The following is an 18,080-nucleotide window of genomic DNA, read 5'->3' on the forward strand; positions in this document are numbered from 1 at the left end:
GGGTTCAAGCAATTCTCCTGCCTCAGCCTCCTGAGTAGCTGGGATTACAAGCACGCACCACCATGCCTGGCTAGTTTTTGTATTTGTTTTTTAGTACAGACGGGGTTTCGCTGTGCTGGCCAGGCTGGTCTCGAACTCCTGACCTCGTGATCCGCCCGCCTCAGCCTCCCAAAGTGATTACAGGCATGAGCCACCGCACCCGGCGGATCCCCATAATTTTCTAATACAGTTTTAGTAACTCTGCCCCCTTCATGTTCTCTCAAACGGAGAGCATTGCTTCCCCCACAAAAAGGATCAATATAGCAGAGGAAGGGTTCAGATCACTCCTATCTCTCTGCAGCCAGCAGATCAAGATTTGGACTCAACTCAAGAGTTTGGAATCATCAGATAAGGGAAAAAGGAAAAGCAGAAATGAATATTACTGAAGTAAAAAATGGTCATTTCTCACTTAAAATTTTGAGGAAGAGAGAAAGAAAAAATACCTTAAGATCAAACATTTTTTAACTTGGAGATGTTAGAGAAAGTGGGGGGTGGCAGAAAAATGTTAGAGTGAGGAGGAAAACTGAATCAAGATGAGGCAAGAGGCAGAAAGAGCTCACACCATGCTGTGGGCTCTTGGTTCTGAGCTCGGATACCACGTCTTGCCTTCTGGATAAACTCTAAGGAAGACAGTGATGGAGCGAAGTGGGCTGGGGGCGATAGACAGGATGGGGTGGGGCACCAGGACGAGAGATGCGAAGGAAGCTAGAACGAAAAGAGAGAGACCGAGGAGAGAAGAGAGCAGAGCAATACAAAAGCAGTCTCGGATCTAGCCGGAGCTGCAAGCGTTAAGGGGAGGCGGAGAGTGACGCGGTTTGCGTCTGGAGCGGCTCCTTGGAGTCCACAGCATCCACCGCCGGAGCCTCGCCTTCCTTTCTCCCTCTGCAGACACAACGAGACACAAAAAGAGAGGCAACCCCTAGACCACCGCGAAGGACCCACCTGCACCATGACCGAGACCACCAAGACCCACGTTATCTTGCTCGCCTGCGGCAGCTTCAATCCCATCACCAAAGGGCACATTCAGATGTTTGGTGAGTCCTCCCGCCCACCTCTGGAAGCCGCTTCCGCTCCTCTCCTTTCCCAGGCACCTGTGTTTTCCAGGGCGCTCGAACGGGAAGGCGTGTGCCCCTTCGGAGGGGTGCGCCGGCTCATCCAGCTGGTGGAGGTCGGCCCCTTTATTTTGGACTCAGGAGAGGGGACGCAGTCTGTGTTTCCGAGGCGTCACTTGCCGGGGCCAGACCTGGCTCGCAGGGGGCCAAAGGTGGGGGATGGGAGGGGACTAGAGACGAGTATCATTTGGGGCTGGGCAGGGGTTCAAGATACCAGAACCGGAGTGCGGCGGTGCGGTGGTTCGGCTACCAGGCTGGCGAGGACCAGGATGAGGGCAGAGGTTGGGGCGCCGAGTAGGGGAGGAGGGGGATGGAGATAACGTGCTGGTTGTTTAGGATGGGCCGAAAGCTCGAAGGAGTTAAATCATGTATGTGTCTCGGATTCGCAAACACACTTGCGCCCAACACACCAGTGACGGGTTGGGGCTTCAAGATTAATTTCGGATTTGGATGGTGATTCTGGGAGGCCCAGGGACGAGTGTTTGGGAATTGTGGGCCGTGTATTGCCCGCGCGAGGTGGATGCTGAGTGAATAGGGAGGGGGCCCTTTTCCGCCTAGGTTCGGCCTCAGGGACCGGCTGCCTAGGACGGGGAGAGGGCCGGGCGGAGGCTGCGGGAGGCCCTGAGCGAGCCGGAGCCGAAGGATCGGGGCTCAAGTTGGCTGAGGCTCTGCCCAGGGTGGCGATGGCACTCGGAAGGCTTGAGGCGTCTAGTGTGTGTATGAATGTGCGAATGACTGTGTGAGTATATGCGTGTGCGTGTTGGGGGGAGGGGGCTCATCATCGCGCGTTTGTTTCTTAGAAGCTTTGGGGCGTGGAGTCAGAGAGAGCGAGCGGGGGCATCTGGCTGGCTGGTTCGGGGTCCAGCAGCGGTAGGGAAAAGGTGATCGATCGATGCCTATTGGAGGTCTCGCGCCACCGGTGGGAAACCACGCGGCTTCGCAGCTGCTCGTAGGACTCAAAGGCGCGGGGCATGAGCGTTTAGACACAGAAAGGGGGACGCGGAGGTCACTTTAGAAGCAGGAATTGAGAAGTTAGAAGTTGGGGGTGCTTTTTCTTGAAACTGAGAGAAGCGAGGAGTAGGGAAGAGCGAGTGGGCTGGGATGGATGAGAGAGCGGGTGGGAGGCCCTGACCTGGCCCGCCAGCAAGGCGCTCTCCAGAGGCGGCGGTGCTGAAATGCAGGGCGCGCCGGAGCTGGATGCAGGCACACGTGTTTATCCGGAGCCTGAGGACTGCGCGAGCCCTCCTAGGGAGGTTTAGTGAAAACCACACCACAGCGGTAAAGACAGGGCGAGGTGGCATAGGCTAAAAATATTCATCTTTAAACTTAAAAGGTGCGCTGAACTGGGCTCGCTTGTTAAAAACCTCATGGAAAGAATATAGAACTACTTTGAGCAGAGGGCAAATCGGGTAGGCATATCTACACGATAGAAGGAGGGAGGCTGAGAGATAGCCATCCCTTCTTCACCATTCCTTCAGCTTTTAAAAGTCTTTTATTAAGAACCAATGCCAACTTGCCTGTTAAATAAGGACTTCTGTTCAAGCATCAGGGTAGACAAGAGCATCTCATCAGTCTTCTAAGGAATATCAGTGCCCTAAGAACACTCCACTTTCACTTTCCTTTGATGCTGGTGTCTTCATCCCTTTCCTTCTTTTCCTGTCTGTCCATATGTCCTCTAGCACTTTATGTTGATGTGCTTTACTCCTCTCCCTCGACCAGGCAATGATGGGTTTTCCTTTGGAACCAAGAGAAAGGAGGAGTAGGGAAGAGCCATTGGGCTGGGGATGAAACTCTGTGGCTCTAATAATCTTTGGTGACCCAGCGGGTACTGCTTCTTTCTTCCCGAAGCTAGGAAATCCCAGTTGTTTTAGATTACAAGAGAAACAGATTTGGATTGAGAGCCAAAGATTCTGTCTTGTAGCTGAAGATTCTTTGTTAACAATAATAAAGGCTTTTGTTAAGCGAATGCTGACCTGCCAATTCTCCATGAGCTTCAAGGATAGACTATGTGGAAATAGACCTGAGTTGCAGTGGAAGGGTTTAGATATAGAAAGGTGAAAGGAGACTTTTGGCAGTAGCTATTATTTACTTAGTATAAGAACTGAGGACCAGGGCAGAATGTGAACAAAGTCCTTTGCATGTCCGTTAAAGTATAATTCAGAGAGTAATACAAAAAAAGGATATGATATATTCACTCACTATGGCTTTAAGGAGTTTATTACCTAATGAAGAATTTAGCACATAAACAGGTGAAAATGAAGCAACAATAAGAACACAAAATACACATTAAACTATTTTTGGTAGAATGTCTTATTGGAATCTTTGAGCTCTGGATAAATTTTATAATTTATTTTTGTAGAGCAGTTCTGGTTAACAAAGCCTTTTCATCTATGTTATGTTACTTATTCTTATTAACAACCTTATAAGAAAGACATTATTACCTTTATTTTACAAATGAGAAACTGACAGAAGCCAAGTGACCTATGAACACACATGGAGAATGGGTGGCACTGAGACTTGAGCCTCATGTTCCTGATTCCTCTTGCAGAGGCCTTCATACTGCAACAAAGGCTGGAGGAAGTGCCCACTCATATTCTGACTGCATAATTCCATGAACACTCTATTTTCATGAACCATAAACTAACAGAATTAAACTGGCCATCAACTAAGTGAGATTCATATATGTGCATTTCCTTAAGATCTTTGTCTCATCTCTAAAGAAACCAGTTATTTATGAACTATTTCCTCCTTTTAAATTGCTTTAAAAATTTTCTCCCTGACAACACGGAAATAATTAATACAACTAAATTATCAAACTTTTGGCCAGGCATGGTGGCTCACTCCTACAATCCCAGCACTTTGGGAGGCGAAGATGGACATAACACATGAGCTTAGGAGTTTGAGACCAGACTGGGCAACATGGTGAAACCCCATCTCTACAAAAAATACAAAAATTAGCCAGGTATGGTGCTGCATGCCTGTAGTCCCAGCTACTCTGGAGGCTGAGATGGGAGGATGGTTGAGGTGGGATCCTGGGAGGCAGAGGTTGCAGTATGCCGAGATAGCGCACTGCACTCTATTCTAGGTAATACAGCCAGACTCTGCCTTAAAAATATTTTTTTCAAGCTTTCTTTAAGGTGACTGAAATTTGTAATAAATTTTTTTTAAAAAAAAAAACAGACACAAACAGGACTTTGAAATTAGGCACTTTAAATAGAGCTCCTATATCTTGAAATTCAATTTCTTACCAAAGGAAAAAGAGAAAGGCTATAAACAAAAAGAGAAAGGCTATAAACAAAAAGAGAAGTGGCATTCAAAAGTAAAGACTCAATCTTCATCTTCGTAAAGTAGCACTTGTACAATTCTCAATATTTGTAAAATTTTTTAGAATGAGCTTTTCTTTTACTCTGAAAGGGAAGTTGATATTATTTCTCCTATTTGAAACTATAGAAACATACAGGAAAAAATAGTATTTGTGAGAGATATTTGACACTTGTATATTCAACTGTAACTAAAATGTTTTCAGGGATGAGTAAAAGTTTTTGGCAAAGTAAACTCATAAATGAATGATGTCATATCTCATGGGTCTGCCTCATTACATTAGAAGATAATGTGGAATTGGAAGTTTTAAAAAATGTAACTGCTTAGTTTTTAAGTATGTAGAGATTAAAATTTAATGTAGCTTTCTTTACATTTATAGCTATATTTGTCAATAAATCTACCACTGGGAAGTCAGAGAGCAAGTTTAAATAGAAAAGTAAGAAAGAACAGCTCAGATTAATTTGGCTATGTAAACAAAAACAGAGGAATTGGGGACTTTCATCACAGCAGAAATATTTCTAGCTATTTTTTGTATTTTTTCTATTTTAATTTGTAGATATAGGGTCTTGCAGCAGGATCATGGCTTCCTGCAGCCTCAAACTCCTGTTTCTGCTAGCTGCAGTTTAAATCCAGATCTGACTCCAAAAACTATTATCTTTTCACTGCGCTCTGATATTGTCTCCAAAAATTACCAAAGTCTAACATCTTTCCTCCTTTTAAGCCAGTCAGAGGTCTGATGCCTGACAGAGAGGGATGACCAGGTTGCAAGGAGTCAGTCATTCAGGTCGGGTGGTTAATACCAGGGAGAGCTTTCTGAAATAAGCTTCAGTGAGAACAATTGGAATTGGAAACTTATGGCAGCTGCTATTTTTGAAAATTAATATTTCTAGGCCGGGCGCGGTGGCTCACGCCTGTAATCCCAGCACTTTGGGAGGCCGAGGTGGGCGGATCACGAGGTCAGGAGATGGAGACCATTCTGGCTAACAGGGTGAAACCCCATCTCTACTAAAAATACAAAAAAATTAGCCGGGCGTGGTTGCGGGCGCCTGTAGTCCCAGCTACTCAGGAGGCTGAGGCAGGAGAATGGCATGAACCCGGGAGGCGGAGCTTGCAGTCAGCCGAGATCGTGCCACTGTACTCCAGCCTGGGCGACAGAGCAAGACTCCGTCTCAAAAAAAAAAAAAGAAAGAAAATTAATATTTCTTTTGAAAAATCATATTTCTTCGAAAAGATCCACAATACTGATAACTCAAATGGTACAAGATCTACTATAATCATTTTCCAAGTACCCCAGCCTGTGGCATAGTAGAGTCGCATGCTTAGGCTGGGTGCATGCTCACAGCCACCACCTTGCTCTCCAGCAGTGGTCCCTCCACCAGCATCCAGGAGAATGTGACCAAAAACAGGAGGGCATGGTGGCTGTGACAGCCAGAAATGACCAAATTCAATTCTCTTTCTGGGCTCAAGCGGACCTTTCACCTCAGCCTCCTGTGTAGTTAGGACTACAGGCACCATGGGCACGCCCTGGTGGTTAATTAAAAAAAAATTCTTTTAGAGACAGGGTCTTGCTATTTTGCTGAGGCTGGTCTCCAACTCCTGACCTCAACCAATCCTCCCACATCAGCTCTCAAGTAACTGGGGTTATAGATGTGAGCCACTGCATCCAGCTATATCCTGCTTTTTGATAATTGTAAAATAATTGGATTTTCCAGTTTTTCTATCAAAAATTTTTTTTTTTGCTTTGAACTGGATAATTTGAAGAGACATAATCCAATTTTGTTCTTCTTAAAGGGTAATGAAGAGGGCCTTCTACTTGTTGCAGAATTGGGGATGCAGCCCCTGCTGCCACAGCTAGAAACTATAAGAAAAATGAATTTGAGTTGCTACTAATATATATAGAACTGCTATAAATCAAGAAGCTGTTGAATATGATTGAAATTCTTATATTAAAAACGTTATTAAGCAGATGTGGTACTCTTTTCCTTTGTACCACTATCTAATTTGATCCTACCCTTTAAGGTAAACGGAATAATAGTATCACCTTTTACAACTGATAAGGCAGAGGTACATGTATAAGTCATTGGGTCAAATTCATCAGCAAAAATCAGTATAGAACCACTTTCTTGATATCTAGACTCTCTCATTCATGATGCTTCTTTTTTATTCCCTTATAATTGCAATAGCACCTGTGAAAGAAGAAGCCATTTGAACTTAGCTGTCAACAAAGGGTCATGAGAACCTTACAAATATTTTTCCTTGGCAACACAGGCCACCAACAAAATATATCCAACAAAGATAGCCGTGTCTAACCAAAAAGGTCTTTCTTTTCTGAATACTCTTATATTTTTCATGTAACTTTGTCATTGGAATGGGCTTTCATAACTCCCCCAATTTCCTCCTTTCTTCCCACTCTTCTGTTACCTCAGCTAACACCTATTCATTCTTCAGAATTTAGCTTCAGTGATAGTTTCTCAGGGAACCTCCAATGATGCCTAAATTAATTCTGGCTACCCTGACATTTGTTCCCACAACACCTTATGCTTTCCAGGCCATAAATCTCATCTCATATGTTTTATGGCTGTTTCCCATGGTAGACCTTAAGCTTTTTGAAGACAGAAATAATGCCTGACGTCATCACTGATATATTACCTAGTACCTAGCATACAGTAGATCGCCATAATAGTTGTTGAATAGATTTTTTAAATGAATGTGTAGAACCTTGTTCCAGGCAGAGGAATCAGCCATGTGCAAAGGCTAGGGTGAAGAGACAGAGACATAGAATAATAGAACAAGGAAAATTCAGGAAGGCTCAAGGAGAAGGGGAGTGAGACGTGAGACTAGAGAGAGGTAGTTGAATGTCTGAACAATTATGAAGGCTCCTAAGTCACGTTAAAGACTTTAGATTTTATCCCAATTACAATGAGAAGACATTGCATTGTTTTTAAAGTAAAGGGGTAACATAGCCATATCTTTAAATTATGATTTAATTAAATGTTGAGTGTAGATTGGTGAAGGGCAAGAATGTGGTGACCAGTTAGGCATGTATTTCAGCAATACAGGATTCAACCCAAAGAAGATGGTCACCTGGCCCAGGCTGGTGGTTTCGGGGATGGAGAACGAGTGTATCTGAAGGTTATTTAGGAGGTAAAAGAGATCTTCGTTTGGCTGGGTGTGGTGGCTCACGCCTGTAACCGCAGCACTTTGAGAGGCCGAGGCGGGCAGATCACGAGGTCAGGAGATTGAGACCATCCTGGCTAACACGGTGAAACCCTTTCTCTACTAAAAATACAAAAAATTAGCCGGGCGTGGCAGTACGCACTTGTAGTACCAGCTACTTGGGAGGCTGAGGCAGGAGAATCACTTTAACCTGGGAGGCGGAGGTTGCAGTGAGCTGAGATTGCGCCACTTCACTCCAGCCTGGGTGACAGAGTGAGACTACATCTCAAAAAAAAAGAGAGAGAGAGAGAGAGAGAGAGATCTTCATTTGGTGATGTGATGAGTGTGTGATGGTGAAGTAGTCGAGGGTAATTTGTAGGTTTCTGTCCAAGGTGGATGAATAGAAAACGCTGGAGGAGAAGCAGGTTTGGGGTTGGTGGGGAAAGTAAAGATTCATATTTCTTACTTTAAAATTTTGGTAATGTGTTCTAACCAAGCACTGATGTGACAGAATACCTAAATTCAAAGTTTCTTTGTGACCTGGGATATCTGAGTCTTATAATGAAAGCTCCCAATAGATTCCAGTGAGATTGTTAAAATTTCTTTATGCAAGAAAGATATTAAATTTATTAACAGTTTGGAAATAAAATGCTAAAAGAAAGGTTTGCTGCTTTTTAAAAAAAAATTAGAAAATGGAAGAGAATCAATATCCTAAATTTGACTCTTTTTTAATGTTGAGGCTGTAAAATTGGGAATAACTGAGAGTAGTTCACAAAACTACTTTTGACTTGCCCACCACTCTGATGATGGCTGTGACATTACACTTAAGTAGATGCTTGGGGTTGGGCATGGTGGCTTATGCCTATAATCTCAACACTTTGGGAGGCTGAGGCCGGTGGATCACTTGAGCCCAGCAGTTTGAGACCAGCCTGGGCAACATGGTGAAACCCCATCTCTACTAAAAATATAAAAATTAGCCGGGCATCGTGGCACGTGCCCGTAGTCCTAGCTGCATGGGAGGCTGAGGTGGAAGGATCGCTTGAGCGATGGGAGGCTGACATGAAAGGATCGTGAGCCCAAGGAGGTAAAGGCTGCAATCAGTCATGTTGGCACCACCGCACTCCAGCCTGGGCAACAAAGTGAGACCCTGTCTCCAAAAAAAAAAAAAAAAAGTAGCCAGGTGCAGCAGCTCCTGCCTGTAGTCCCAGCACTTTGGGAGGTCGAGGCGGACAGATCATGAGGTTAGGAATTCAAGACCAGCCTGGCCAACATGGTGAAACTCCGTCTCTACTAAAAATACAAAAATTAGCCAGGGGTGGTGGTGGGCACCTGTAATCCCAGCTACTCAGGAGGCTGAGGCAGGAGAATTGCTTGAATCTGGGAGGCAGAGGTTGCAGTCAGCTGAGATCTTGCCACTGCACTCCAGCCTGGGCAATAGAGCAAGACACCATCTCAAAAAAAAAAAAAATGTAGATGCTTGGGAATCCTACCTAATTTGTTGGTAAGTTGAAGGTACACAAGTGGTAACTCATGGATCACTCAAGGTGGTTTCACTAGCAGGAGCAGTGTCTGCTTATGACACAAGAATAATGGGCTGAAAAAGAAAATGTAGACATTTGTGTTCACACAAACTGTTGACTCAATTTACTTTTTTCTGCTGCACTGACTGAGCCTCATATGAAAACAACCTAACCATGAGAGGCAAATCTCCTATCTAGAATTTATTCCAAAATAAGCAATAGGGTATAATGAAAAACAGAGCTGATGTCCTAAGAGTCTTGAAATACTTATTTTGGTTTCTCTTGTCTTTTTGTTTTGCTTGACCCTATTCTATATTTCTAAGCCTTTCTGCTTAGAACTATCAGAATTAAGGTAATTCAATTATTTCTCAAATCATTTGATTATTACTTAGTAGGAATATCCTTTGAAATGTTGTGGGTCTCAGAGAAACATTTCTACATACGTTTCCAATTTTAGATCAATCAAATGAACAGCCTAAAGTGTGGAGGCAAACTAAAAAGCATAACCTGCCAACATTCAAGATTGAACCTCTCTGTTTCGAAGATATTCACAGACACAAAAGGAAAATGAAAAAGTAGACAGATAATATATTTATTTTGTTATTTTTCTTTTGATAGGCAATAGTTTAAAAGTAATCCAGGCATGACTGGAAGAGATAATGAAAATCCGGTTTTGAAAGTGTTTCTTTCAAAAAATTCATGTCTTAATTTTTCAATATAGTTGTCCTCTTGGCCACCAGTACAGTGTTCTGAATGTGGTGGTTGTTTAGTTAATATTTAATGATGCTGTGAAATACACTTTCTAGTAAGTTCTTGTTCACTCTTGGTTTTTGGATCATCCTGAATTGCTCAAAAAGATCCTAACTACACAAAGGAACGCAAAAATATTTTCTTCAGGCAGGGTGTGGTAGCACATGACTATAATCCCAGTGCTTTGAAGTCTAAGGCAGGAGAATTGCTTGAGCCCAGATGTTCAAGGTTGTAGTCAGCCATTATCGCAGCACTGCGCTCCATCCTGGGCAACAGAGCAAGACCTTGTCTTAAAAATGTTTTTAAAACATATTCAATACACAAAATTTTGGTTAGACAAAGGCATTTGAAGTAATTCTTTAGGATTCGATGTTACAGACTAAGACCTGAGATATAGAAGTTCATTTTAGAGAGAATTACATAACTTTATTTAGGGATATGTTCCATATCTCAGTATATTTAAATGCAGCATCAGTTTACAAGGAGGGAAGTTTTCCACTGCCAGAGATCTTCCAATTATAAACACTCAATTGCATGGAACACGTTTGCTTTTTTTGGACAGTTTGGCAGCTAGCCTCAGAAGTCTTTTAGCTTAAAAAGATCTTTCAGTGGCTTACGTGGTGTGACCAAGGCCATCCTCCTGGTATTGGCTCCCTCCTCCCTTTACATCTTCCAGTGTCTCCATGATTTGTAAACTCTGCAGCAAAGGCAAATAATATGACCACTACCAGTATCATCATCTTCCCCATTATCATCCTAATCATGAAGCCACTTTATTTGAGCTTCTTTAAACCATACTGCCATTAAGCTATTTTTCATTAAATTTAATGCGTAATTCTCTTTAGCATTATACAAGTGAGCTAGCCAGGAAAATTCTTATAATCGTGGCAATAAGAGGTTAAGAGGAGGAAATAGCAAGGGAGCAAGACTCTGAGGCTAACCCCTGGAAGTGATGGCAGCTAAATAGCATTATTTTTCTGTTTTTTCTCCTACATTAAATTGCCTCCACATGAGTAGACATGCTGCAACATATTGACCTCATTTAATATTTACCAGGCAGTAGGAGAGATAGTAAAGCATATTCCCTAGATAAGACTAAATGCTTATAGTTTTATTCTTGTTCCAGTTTCTTAGGCCAAAAACCTTGGACTAATGTTTAATTATTCCCGGTTTTGGACACACTATTTATGTCCAAATGTTTTAGAATCTCTTTATCTTCAAAATGTAACTAAGACCAACCACCTCTCTCCATCTACATCCCTGGTGCAAGCCACTGTTATCTTTCATTTGAATAATTGCAATAGCTTCTTAACTGGTCTCTCTGCTTCCACTCTTGGTTGCAACACTCATTTCTTAACAAATAATCAGAGTGATCCTTTCAGCCAGGCATGATGGCTCACACCTGTAATCCCAGCACTTTGGGAGGCCGAGGCAGGTGGATCATGAGGTCAGGAGATCGAGACCATCCTGGCTAACAAGGTGAAATCCCATCTCTACTAAAAATACAAAAAATTAGCCAGGCGTGATGGCACATGCCTGTAGTCCCAGCTATTCGGGAGGCTGAGGCAGGAGAATCACTTGAACCCGAGAGGCAGAGGTTGCAGTGAGCCAAGATTGCACCACTGCACTCCAGCCTCGGCGACAGAGCAAGACTCCGTCTCAATAAACAAACAAACAAACAAACAAAACAAACAAAAAAACAGAGTGATCCTTTCAAAATGTAAGCCAAATCTAAGTCAGATCATGTTGCTCCTTTGCTCCAAGTCCTCCATAGCTCCATATCTCACTCAATCAAAGTCAAAGTCATCATCATGGCCTACAGGCCACCATGATCAGTCACCCTGCCCCCACCTCCACCCTAATGCATCCCTTCCACTTCATTCTTAGCTAACCCCACGGAACATCCTTGCTTTGGTCTTAGAGTCTTTGTGCTGAATGTTCCCTCTGCCGGGAATGCCCTTCCCCACCTAGCCCATGTCTCATTCGCTCCCCTCCTCCAATTCTTTACTCAAATGTAACCTTCTCCTCATTGTCCACTTGGCAGATCCTACTCCCCTGATCACATAATTTAAAATTGCACCTCACACACTCCCAGTCCCTCTTGTTCTGCTCTACTTACATCTTTTCCCCTTCGTGCTTATCACCTTTAAACAAAGCATGTTATTTCTTGTTTTCTTATGCTTAATATTCATTGCCTGTCTCCCCAGCTAGAGCTCCTTAAGAGCAGAGATCTTTGTTTACTCTGCTCACTAATGTATCTCAGGCTCCTAGGACAGTGCCTGGCACACAGTGAGTGCTCATTAAACGTTTGTTGAGGCCAGGCGCGGTGGCTCACACCTGTAATCCCAGCACTTTGGGAGGCTGAAGCAGGCAGATCACTTGAGGTCAGGAGTTTCAGACCAGTCTGCAACATGGGGAAACCCTGTCTCTACTAAAAATTCCAAAAAATTTGCCAGGCGTGGTGATGCATGCCTGTAATCCTAGCTACTCAGGAGGCTGAGGTGGGACGGTCAGAGGTGGAGGTTGCAGTGAGCTGAGATCGCACCACTGCACTCCAGTCTGGGTGACAGAGTGAGACTCCATCTAAAAAAAAAAAAAAAAGTTTATTGAATGAGTAATGAGTGAGATGTTAGATTCCTCATCTCAAGTCTATGGTAGACTTACTGGCAGGAATGATAGAGTCAGGAGGGCTCTATGGCTGTTGATGATCTCTAGAGGAGATAACAAACTAAACAAAGCAGTTGAGGTGAAAAGTGTTACAAAAGAGGAGAGAATGAGGTAAAGTGGGAACATGGAGGAAGTTACCACTCTGGACATGGTAGATGGGCCATTAGAGCAGGTGTTAGTGAGAGTTTGAGCTTGAAAGTTGAAGCTGCCCAGTGGACAGAATAGAGAAAGGCATTCTTGGCTGGGCGTGGTGGCTTACACCTGTAATCCCAGCACTTTGGGAGGCCAAGATGGGAGGATTGCTTGAGCCCAGGATTTGGAGACCAGCCTGGGCTTTATAATGAGACCCCATCTCTACAAAAATTTAAAAAATTAGCTGGGTGTGTTGGCATGTGCCTGTAGTCCCAGCTACTTGGGAGGCTGAGATGGGGGGATCCCTTGAGCCCAGAAGTTCAAGACCAGCCTGGGCCACAAAGCAAGACTTCATCTCTTAAAAAAAAAAAAAAAGGAAATTAAAAAAAAAAGGAAATTAAAAAAAAAGAGAGAAAGAGAGAATGGCATTCTGGGAAGAGAGCAGGATATGTATGGAAGCCTCAACAGCATGGCACATTAAGGAATTCCTAGGGAACTTGCTAGAGTGCAGATGGGCACAGGGAAGGACAGATGAGAGAGCCAGAAAACAGATTGGGAGGGGGGCAGTGCCAAGGGGTTCAGATCTGACCCAGCATTTTTTTTAGTGGGCCTCGAAAGGTGATGGGCAAAGGAGTACATGGCAGATGTTGGACCTGCATCCCAAATGTCAATGATCCCTTTGTTAGCAATTCAGTAGGGAGCTGCCATTGTGATTTTATCTAAACATTTTAAAGTTATTATTTCTGTATCACTCTTTGAAATGAAGAGGATTTTTTCTTTTTCTTTCTTTTCATGATTTTATTTATTTACTTTTTATTTATTTTTATTTTTTGAGACAGAGTCTCCATCTGCCGCCCAGGCTGGAGTGCAGTGGCTCTGTCTCAGCTCACTGCAACCTCCACCTCCCAGGTTAAAGAGATTCTCATGCCTCAGCCTCCAGAGTAGCTGGGACTACAGGCATCTGCCATCATGCCCGGCTAATTTTTTTTTTTGGTATTATTTTTGTAGAGACAGGATTTCACCATGTTGGCCCAGCTGGTCTTGAACTCCTGACCTCAGGTGATCTGCCTGCCTCAGCCTCCCAAAGTGCTGAGATTACAGGGGTGTGCCACCATGCCCAGCCACGATTTTATTATTTTCTGAAATGGACCCATTGTACATTGTATAAAGTATATCTGTTGATGAAATACACAAGTGAGAAATTTTATTGCTGTACAACCCACCAAAATAACAACAAATAAGCAAAAAATTCACTCCCCTGATAGGTTGTTCTTGCCTAGGATCTAGATTTTACTGTGCTTCACTGGAATGCCCTTGTTGCTCAAGTATTCTCAGATTTGTGGAACTCAGTTCACCCTAGTTTTATCTTCCATGATTTTGTGGGATTTGAATATGTGCCTGCTTTCTTCTCCACAGGCTTAATTTTCTGAAAAGTAAGCACTGTAGAGATCCTGTCCTTTGACACTTGTTTTTAGCTGTAATCCTGGAGGTCTTGATCAAGTGTATTTCTATTCTTATAAAACTATGGTTTTGGCTGGGCACAGTGGCTCACACCTGTAATCTCAGCACTTTGGAAGGCCGAGATGGGAGGATCGCTTGAGGCCGAGGGTTCAAGACCAGCCTGGGCAGCATAGGGAGATCCCATCTCTACAGAAAATTTAAAAATTAGCCAGGTGTGGTGGTGTGCATCTGTAGTCCCAGCTACTCTGGAGGCTGAGGTGGGAGGACGGCTTGAGCCCATGAGGCTGAGGCTGCAGTGAGTCATGATCATGCCACTGTGCTCTAGCCTGGGTGAAAGAGAGAGACTCTGTCTCAAGAAAACAAAAACAAAAATAAAAACATATCCTTGTCTGTGACTATTGAAATTATTTATCATTTTAAAAACTCAATAAATTGACACTATGGTAAGCGGTTGGGTTTTCTGATGCTTTATTTAAAATTTAATTTATTTTTTTTTAATTTTTAGAGACAGGGTCTCACTTTGTTGTCCTGTCTGGCCTCAAATTCCTAGGCTAAAGTGATCCTCTTGTCTCAGCCTCCCAAAGTGCTAGGATTACAGGTGTGAGCCACCGTGCCCAGCCAATGCTTTATTCTTCAACATTTTTCCGACCGTTCCTCTTAGTACCCACAAAGAGGTGGAATGCTTCCTCCATGGAGCACTGAGATGAAACTACATCCATGACTATTCATATTCCTTTTCAAGTATTTATGTGTGGATAAATATTTAGCAGTGCATAGCTCATCACATGAACTACAAGATCTTTAAAAGAAGACTTTTTTTAGAAAAAGAGACATGTCATTCGTTTAAAATTAAGACAATAAATATTGTACATATAAATTCAAGCCATAATTGCTTCATTTTCCATGAACCAATCTTGCTAAGCACCATTTAAAAATTATTTACTTGTTATACCCCAGGGAATCAAAATTTATAGATAACATATCAGGTTCTGTTGCTGTTAACAATGTTGACAAAGAATGGGTAAAGGCCCCAGTTTTTCCTATCACTCCATTTTTTCTGTTTATATGGAAACAAACTGAATGGCTATTGATCTGGGAATATACTTAGTCTCTTGGAGGCTTATCTTTCTCATTTGTAAAATAGGGTGGTTGACATAACTCAGAGGTCGGCAAACTATGGCCTGCAGGCCATATGTGGCCAGCTACCCGATTTTTTAAGGCCTGCAAGCTAAGGATGGCTTTTTACATTTTTAAATGGTTGAAAAAAATGTAAAATAACAGTAATATTTTGTGATACATATAAATTTTATAAAATAAAATTTTAGTATTCATAAAGTTTTATTGGCACATAGCCACTCTCATTCGTGTATGTACTATCTCTGGATGTTTTTGCACTGAAACAACAGAGGTGAGTGGTTGTGACAGAAAGTTTATGGACTGCAAAATCAAAATTATTTACTATCTGGACATTTACAGAAAGCTTGCCAACCCCTGGAATAACCCACCTCTGGGTGTTGGAATGGAAGTATCTAAAGTGTTCTTAAAATAGGAAGTGCTGTTGAAGTCCATTACCCAGAGGAACTGTTTAACGAACAATTTTCAGTCTAAACTAAATCTCTAAAAAGACTCATTTAAGCAGCAAATGTAGTTTCAATTTCATAATTGCAATTTTTCTGGCTGACTGGGTAAATGGCCATGTTCATGGCAGGGATGATTTTCTGGTGTTTGGTTTACAGTGGACATTGATTCGCCACTCTGGCTAATGTTGGACATTCATCTGCTGTTGAACATTAGGTTTACTTTCTCAAAACACATTTATCCTTTTCTTGTTTCATAGCTACCTCCTTCTTTAAATTTAATATCTTATATACCTTATATTTGATTATTAGAAAATTAGCACACCAATTGCATCAGGCTTTTACGTGGTGCTCTTGCAGTCATATCTAGTTTTTCTGCAGCATCTCACTTCCCTCCAAACGTTGATAGCACTTGGTTTGTACCTCTCTTATAGCACTTAGCACATTGTGCTGTGGGTTGTAGTTATTTCTGTCCATGCCTCATATTACCTGTCAGATATAAGTTCTAGCCAAGGTCGTATGGTTTTTTGTATCTCCTAAGGTGCCCAGTACAGTGTTCTAGGAACATGGAGATATTTTAAATATTTAGCAAATGAATGAATGATTAAACTGTTAGGAATATTCAGAATCTCAACGTCTAGGGAAAATAGATGCTCAGAAAAAAAAGACAAGCATTTAGGAACTAGAAAATACAGGAAAACAGAGATTCAAGCAAGACAGGACCAAAAAGACAGGACAGACAGCAAACACGAGGTGCCACTGACTTAGGGACTTCAAAATCAAGATAATTCTTGCCTCAGTATAGAAAAGCTCATGCTTCTTCCCAGATATCCACAGTGGGAACCTGCAAGTCATGTTTGGGAGCTATGAAGTGTGTAACTTGGCAGGAGTGAAAAATATGGAGTCAAGTGTCCACTGGACACTTCACGGGTGCATGGGACATGTAGGAATTATTTTTCAGTGAGGCAAAATTAGGTTTAAGAATGGCAGATCAGGCCAGGCGCAGTGGCTCACGCCTATGATCCCAGCACTTTGGGAGGCTGAGGCGGGCAGATCACAAGTTCAGGAGTTCGAGACCAACCTGACCAACATGGTGAAACCCCATCTCTACTAAAAATACAAAAATTAGCCAGGCGTGGTGGCATGTGCCTGTAATCCCAGCTACTCAGGAGGCTGAGGCAGGAGAATTGCTTGAACTCAGGAAGTGGAGGTTGCAGTGAGCTGAGATCTCGCCACTACACTCCAGCCTGGGTAGCAGAGTGAGACTCTGTCTCAAAAAAAAAAAAAAAAAAAAAAAAAAAGGAATGGCAGAGCAGTTGAGTTTCTTTTTTATTTAGTTGCAGTTTGAAAAAGGTTTTAGGTATATGACACCTAGTGAAGTGAAGCTTTGTAAACTACTTACTCTACTTTGAGCAAACAAAACAAACAAAAACCGTTGGTTTATCAATTGTTAAGTTTGCATCTTCAGAAATCACAGAATCTCCATTTGAAGCAGATTTCAAAATTGTGCGGATAGTCTTCCAGTTCTGAAATCCCTTTTAAAACATCTTTACAAGTATCTGTCCAATCTCTGCTTGAGATCTTTCAGGTCCAGAGAATGCACTATTTTCCAAAGCAGCCAAATAGCGTTTGGCACAATTGCACTTTTTTCAAGATTGTCCCTTCTATCGAGCTGACACTGGGCTTCCTGAGACTCCCATCTGTTGGACCTAGTTCTTTTCCTCGAGATCCATGCAGCAAGTTTAATCTATCTTCCACTGTGAGACATTCAAATAGGTGGAGACAGCTACTCTGTCCCAGCACCCTTCTCTTTCGGCTTCACAAGCTCTAGTTCTTTTTATCTGGATGTCATTACATTCCCAGTCTTCATAGCATCCTGCCTTATCCCCTTTAAACATACCTTCATTGTCTACATCTCTCTATTCAATTCAATTCATGATGCTGCATTTTGATGTGGCCTGATCGTGCTGTCTTATCTATCATTGAACTTAGCATAGCGAGTAATCCCTTTATTTGTGGCACTGTCTCTCTCTTTTTCTAAATGAATCAAGTTAGCTAAGCTATAGCTACTTGCGTGTTAAAATGTCCTGACATTCTGAAAAATTTGTCATTTGGTGGACTAACTGCTAAACTATTCCAATTTACTAAAAAATCTAACTGGTGTATTGTCAAGACATGGTACCTTCCAGAACTTTGCAGGTCAGTGCACATACTTAGTTGTGTGAGATGTCAACCACACACTGGGAATAACATCCTGCCTTTGGAATAGCAAAGACACTTTGCATGTCAGGCAGGGCTGAGACTAAGCGTTTCTGAATTCTGGAATTATCAAGTTTGTTTTCTGA

The 18,080-nt window shown here is 42.5% G+C and overlaps 1 protein-coding gene across 1 annotated transcript in view; it reads left to right on the top strand.

Annotated features, from left to right (window-relative positions):
* Positions 1-762: 762 nt before the first annotated feature.
* Positions 763-18,080, top strand: part of NMNAT2 (nicotinamide nucleotide adenylyltransferase 2) — a 178,393-nt gene continuing 161,075 nt past the window's right edge. The window contains exon 1 of the mRNA XM_003264439.4: positions 763-1,073. Coding sequence (XP_003264487.1) covers positions 989-1,073 — 85 coding nt within the window. The 5' untranslated portion in view covers positions 763-988. The remainder of the gene's footprint in view (positions 1,074-18,080) is intronic.

Source organism: Nomascus leucogenys, chromosome 9 (assembly GCF_006542625.1).
Source record: "Nomascus leucogenys isolate Asia chromosome 9, Asia_NLE_v1, whole genome shotgun sequence".
Classification (NCBI taxonomy): domain Eukaryota; kingdom Metazoa; phylum Chordata; class Mammalia; order Primates; family Hylobatidae; genus Nomascus; species Nomascus leucogenys.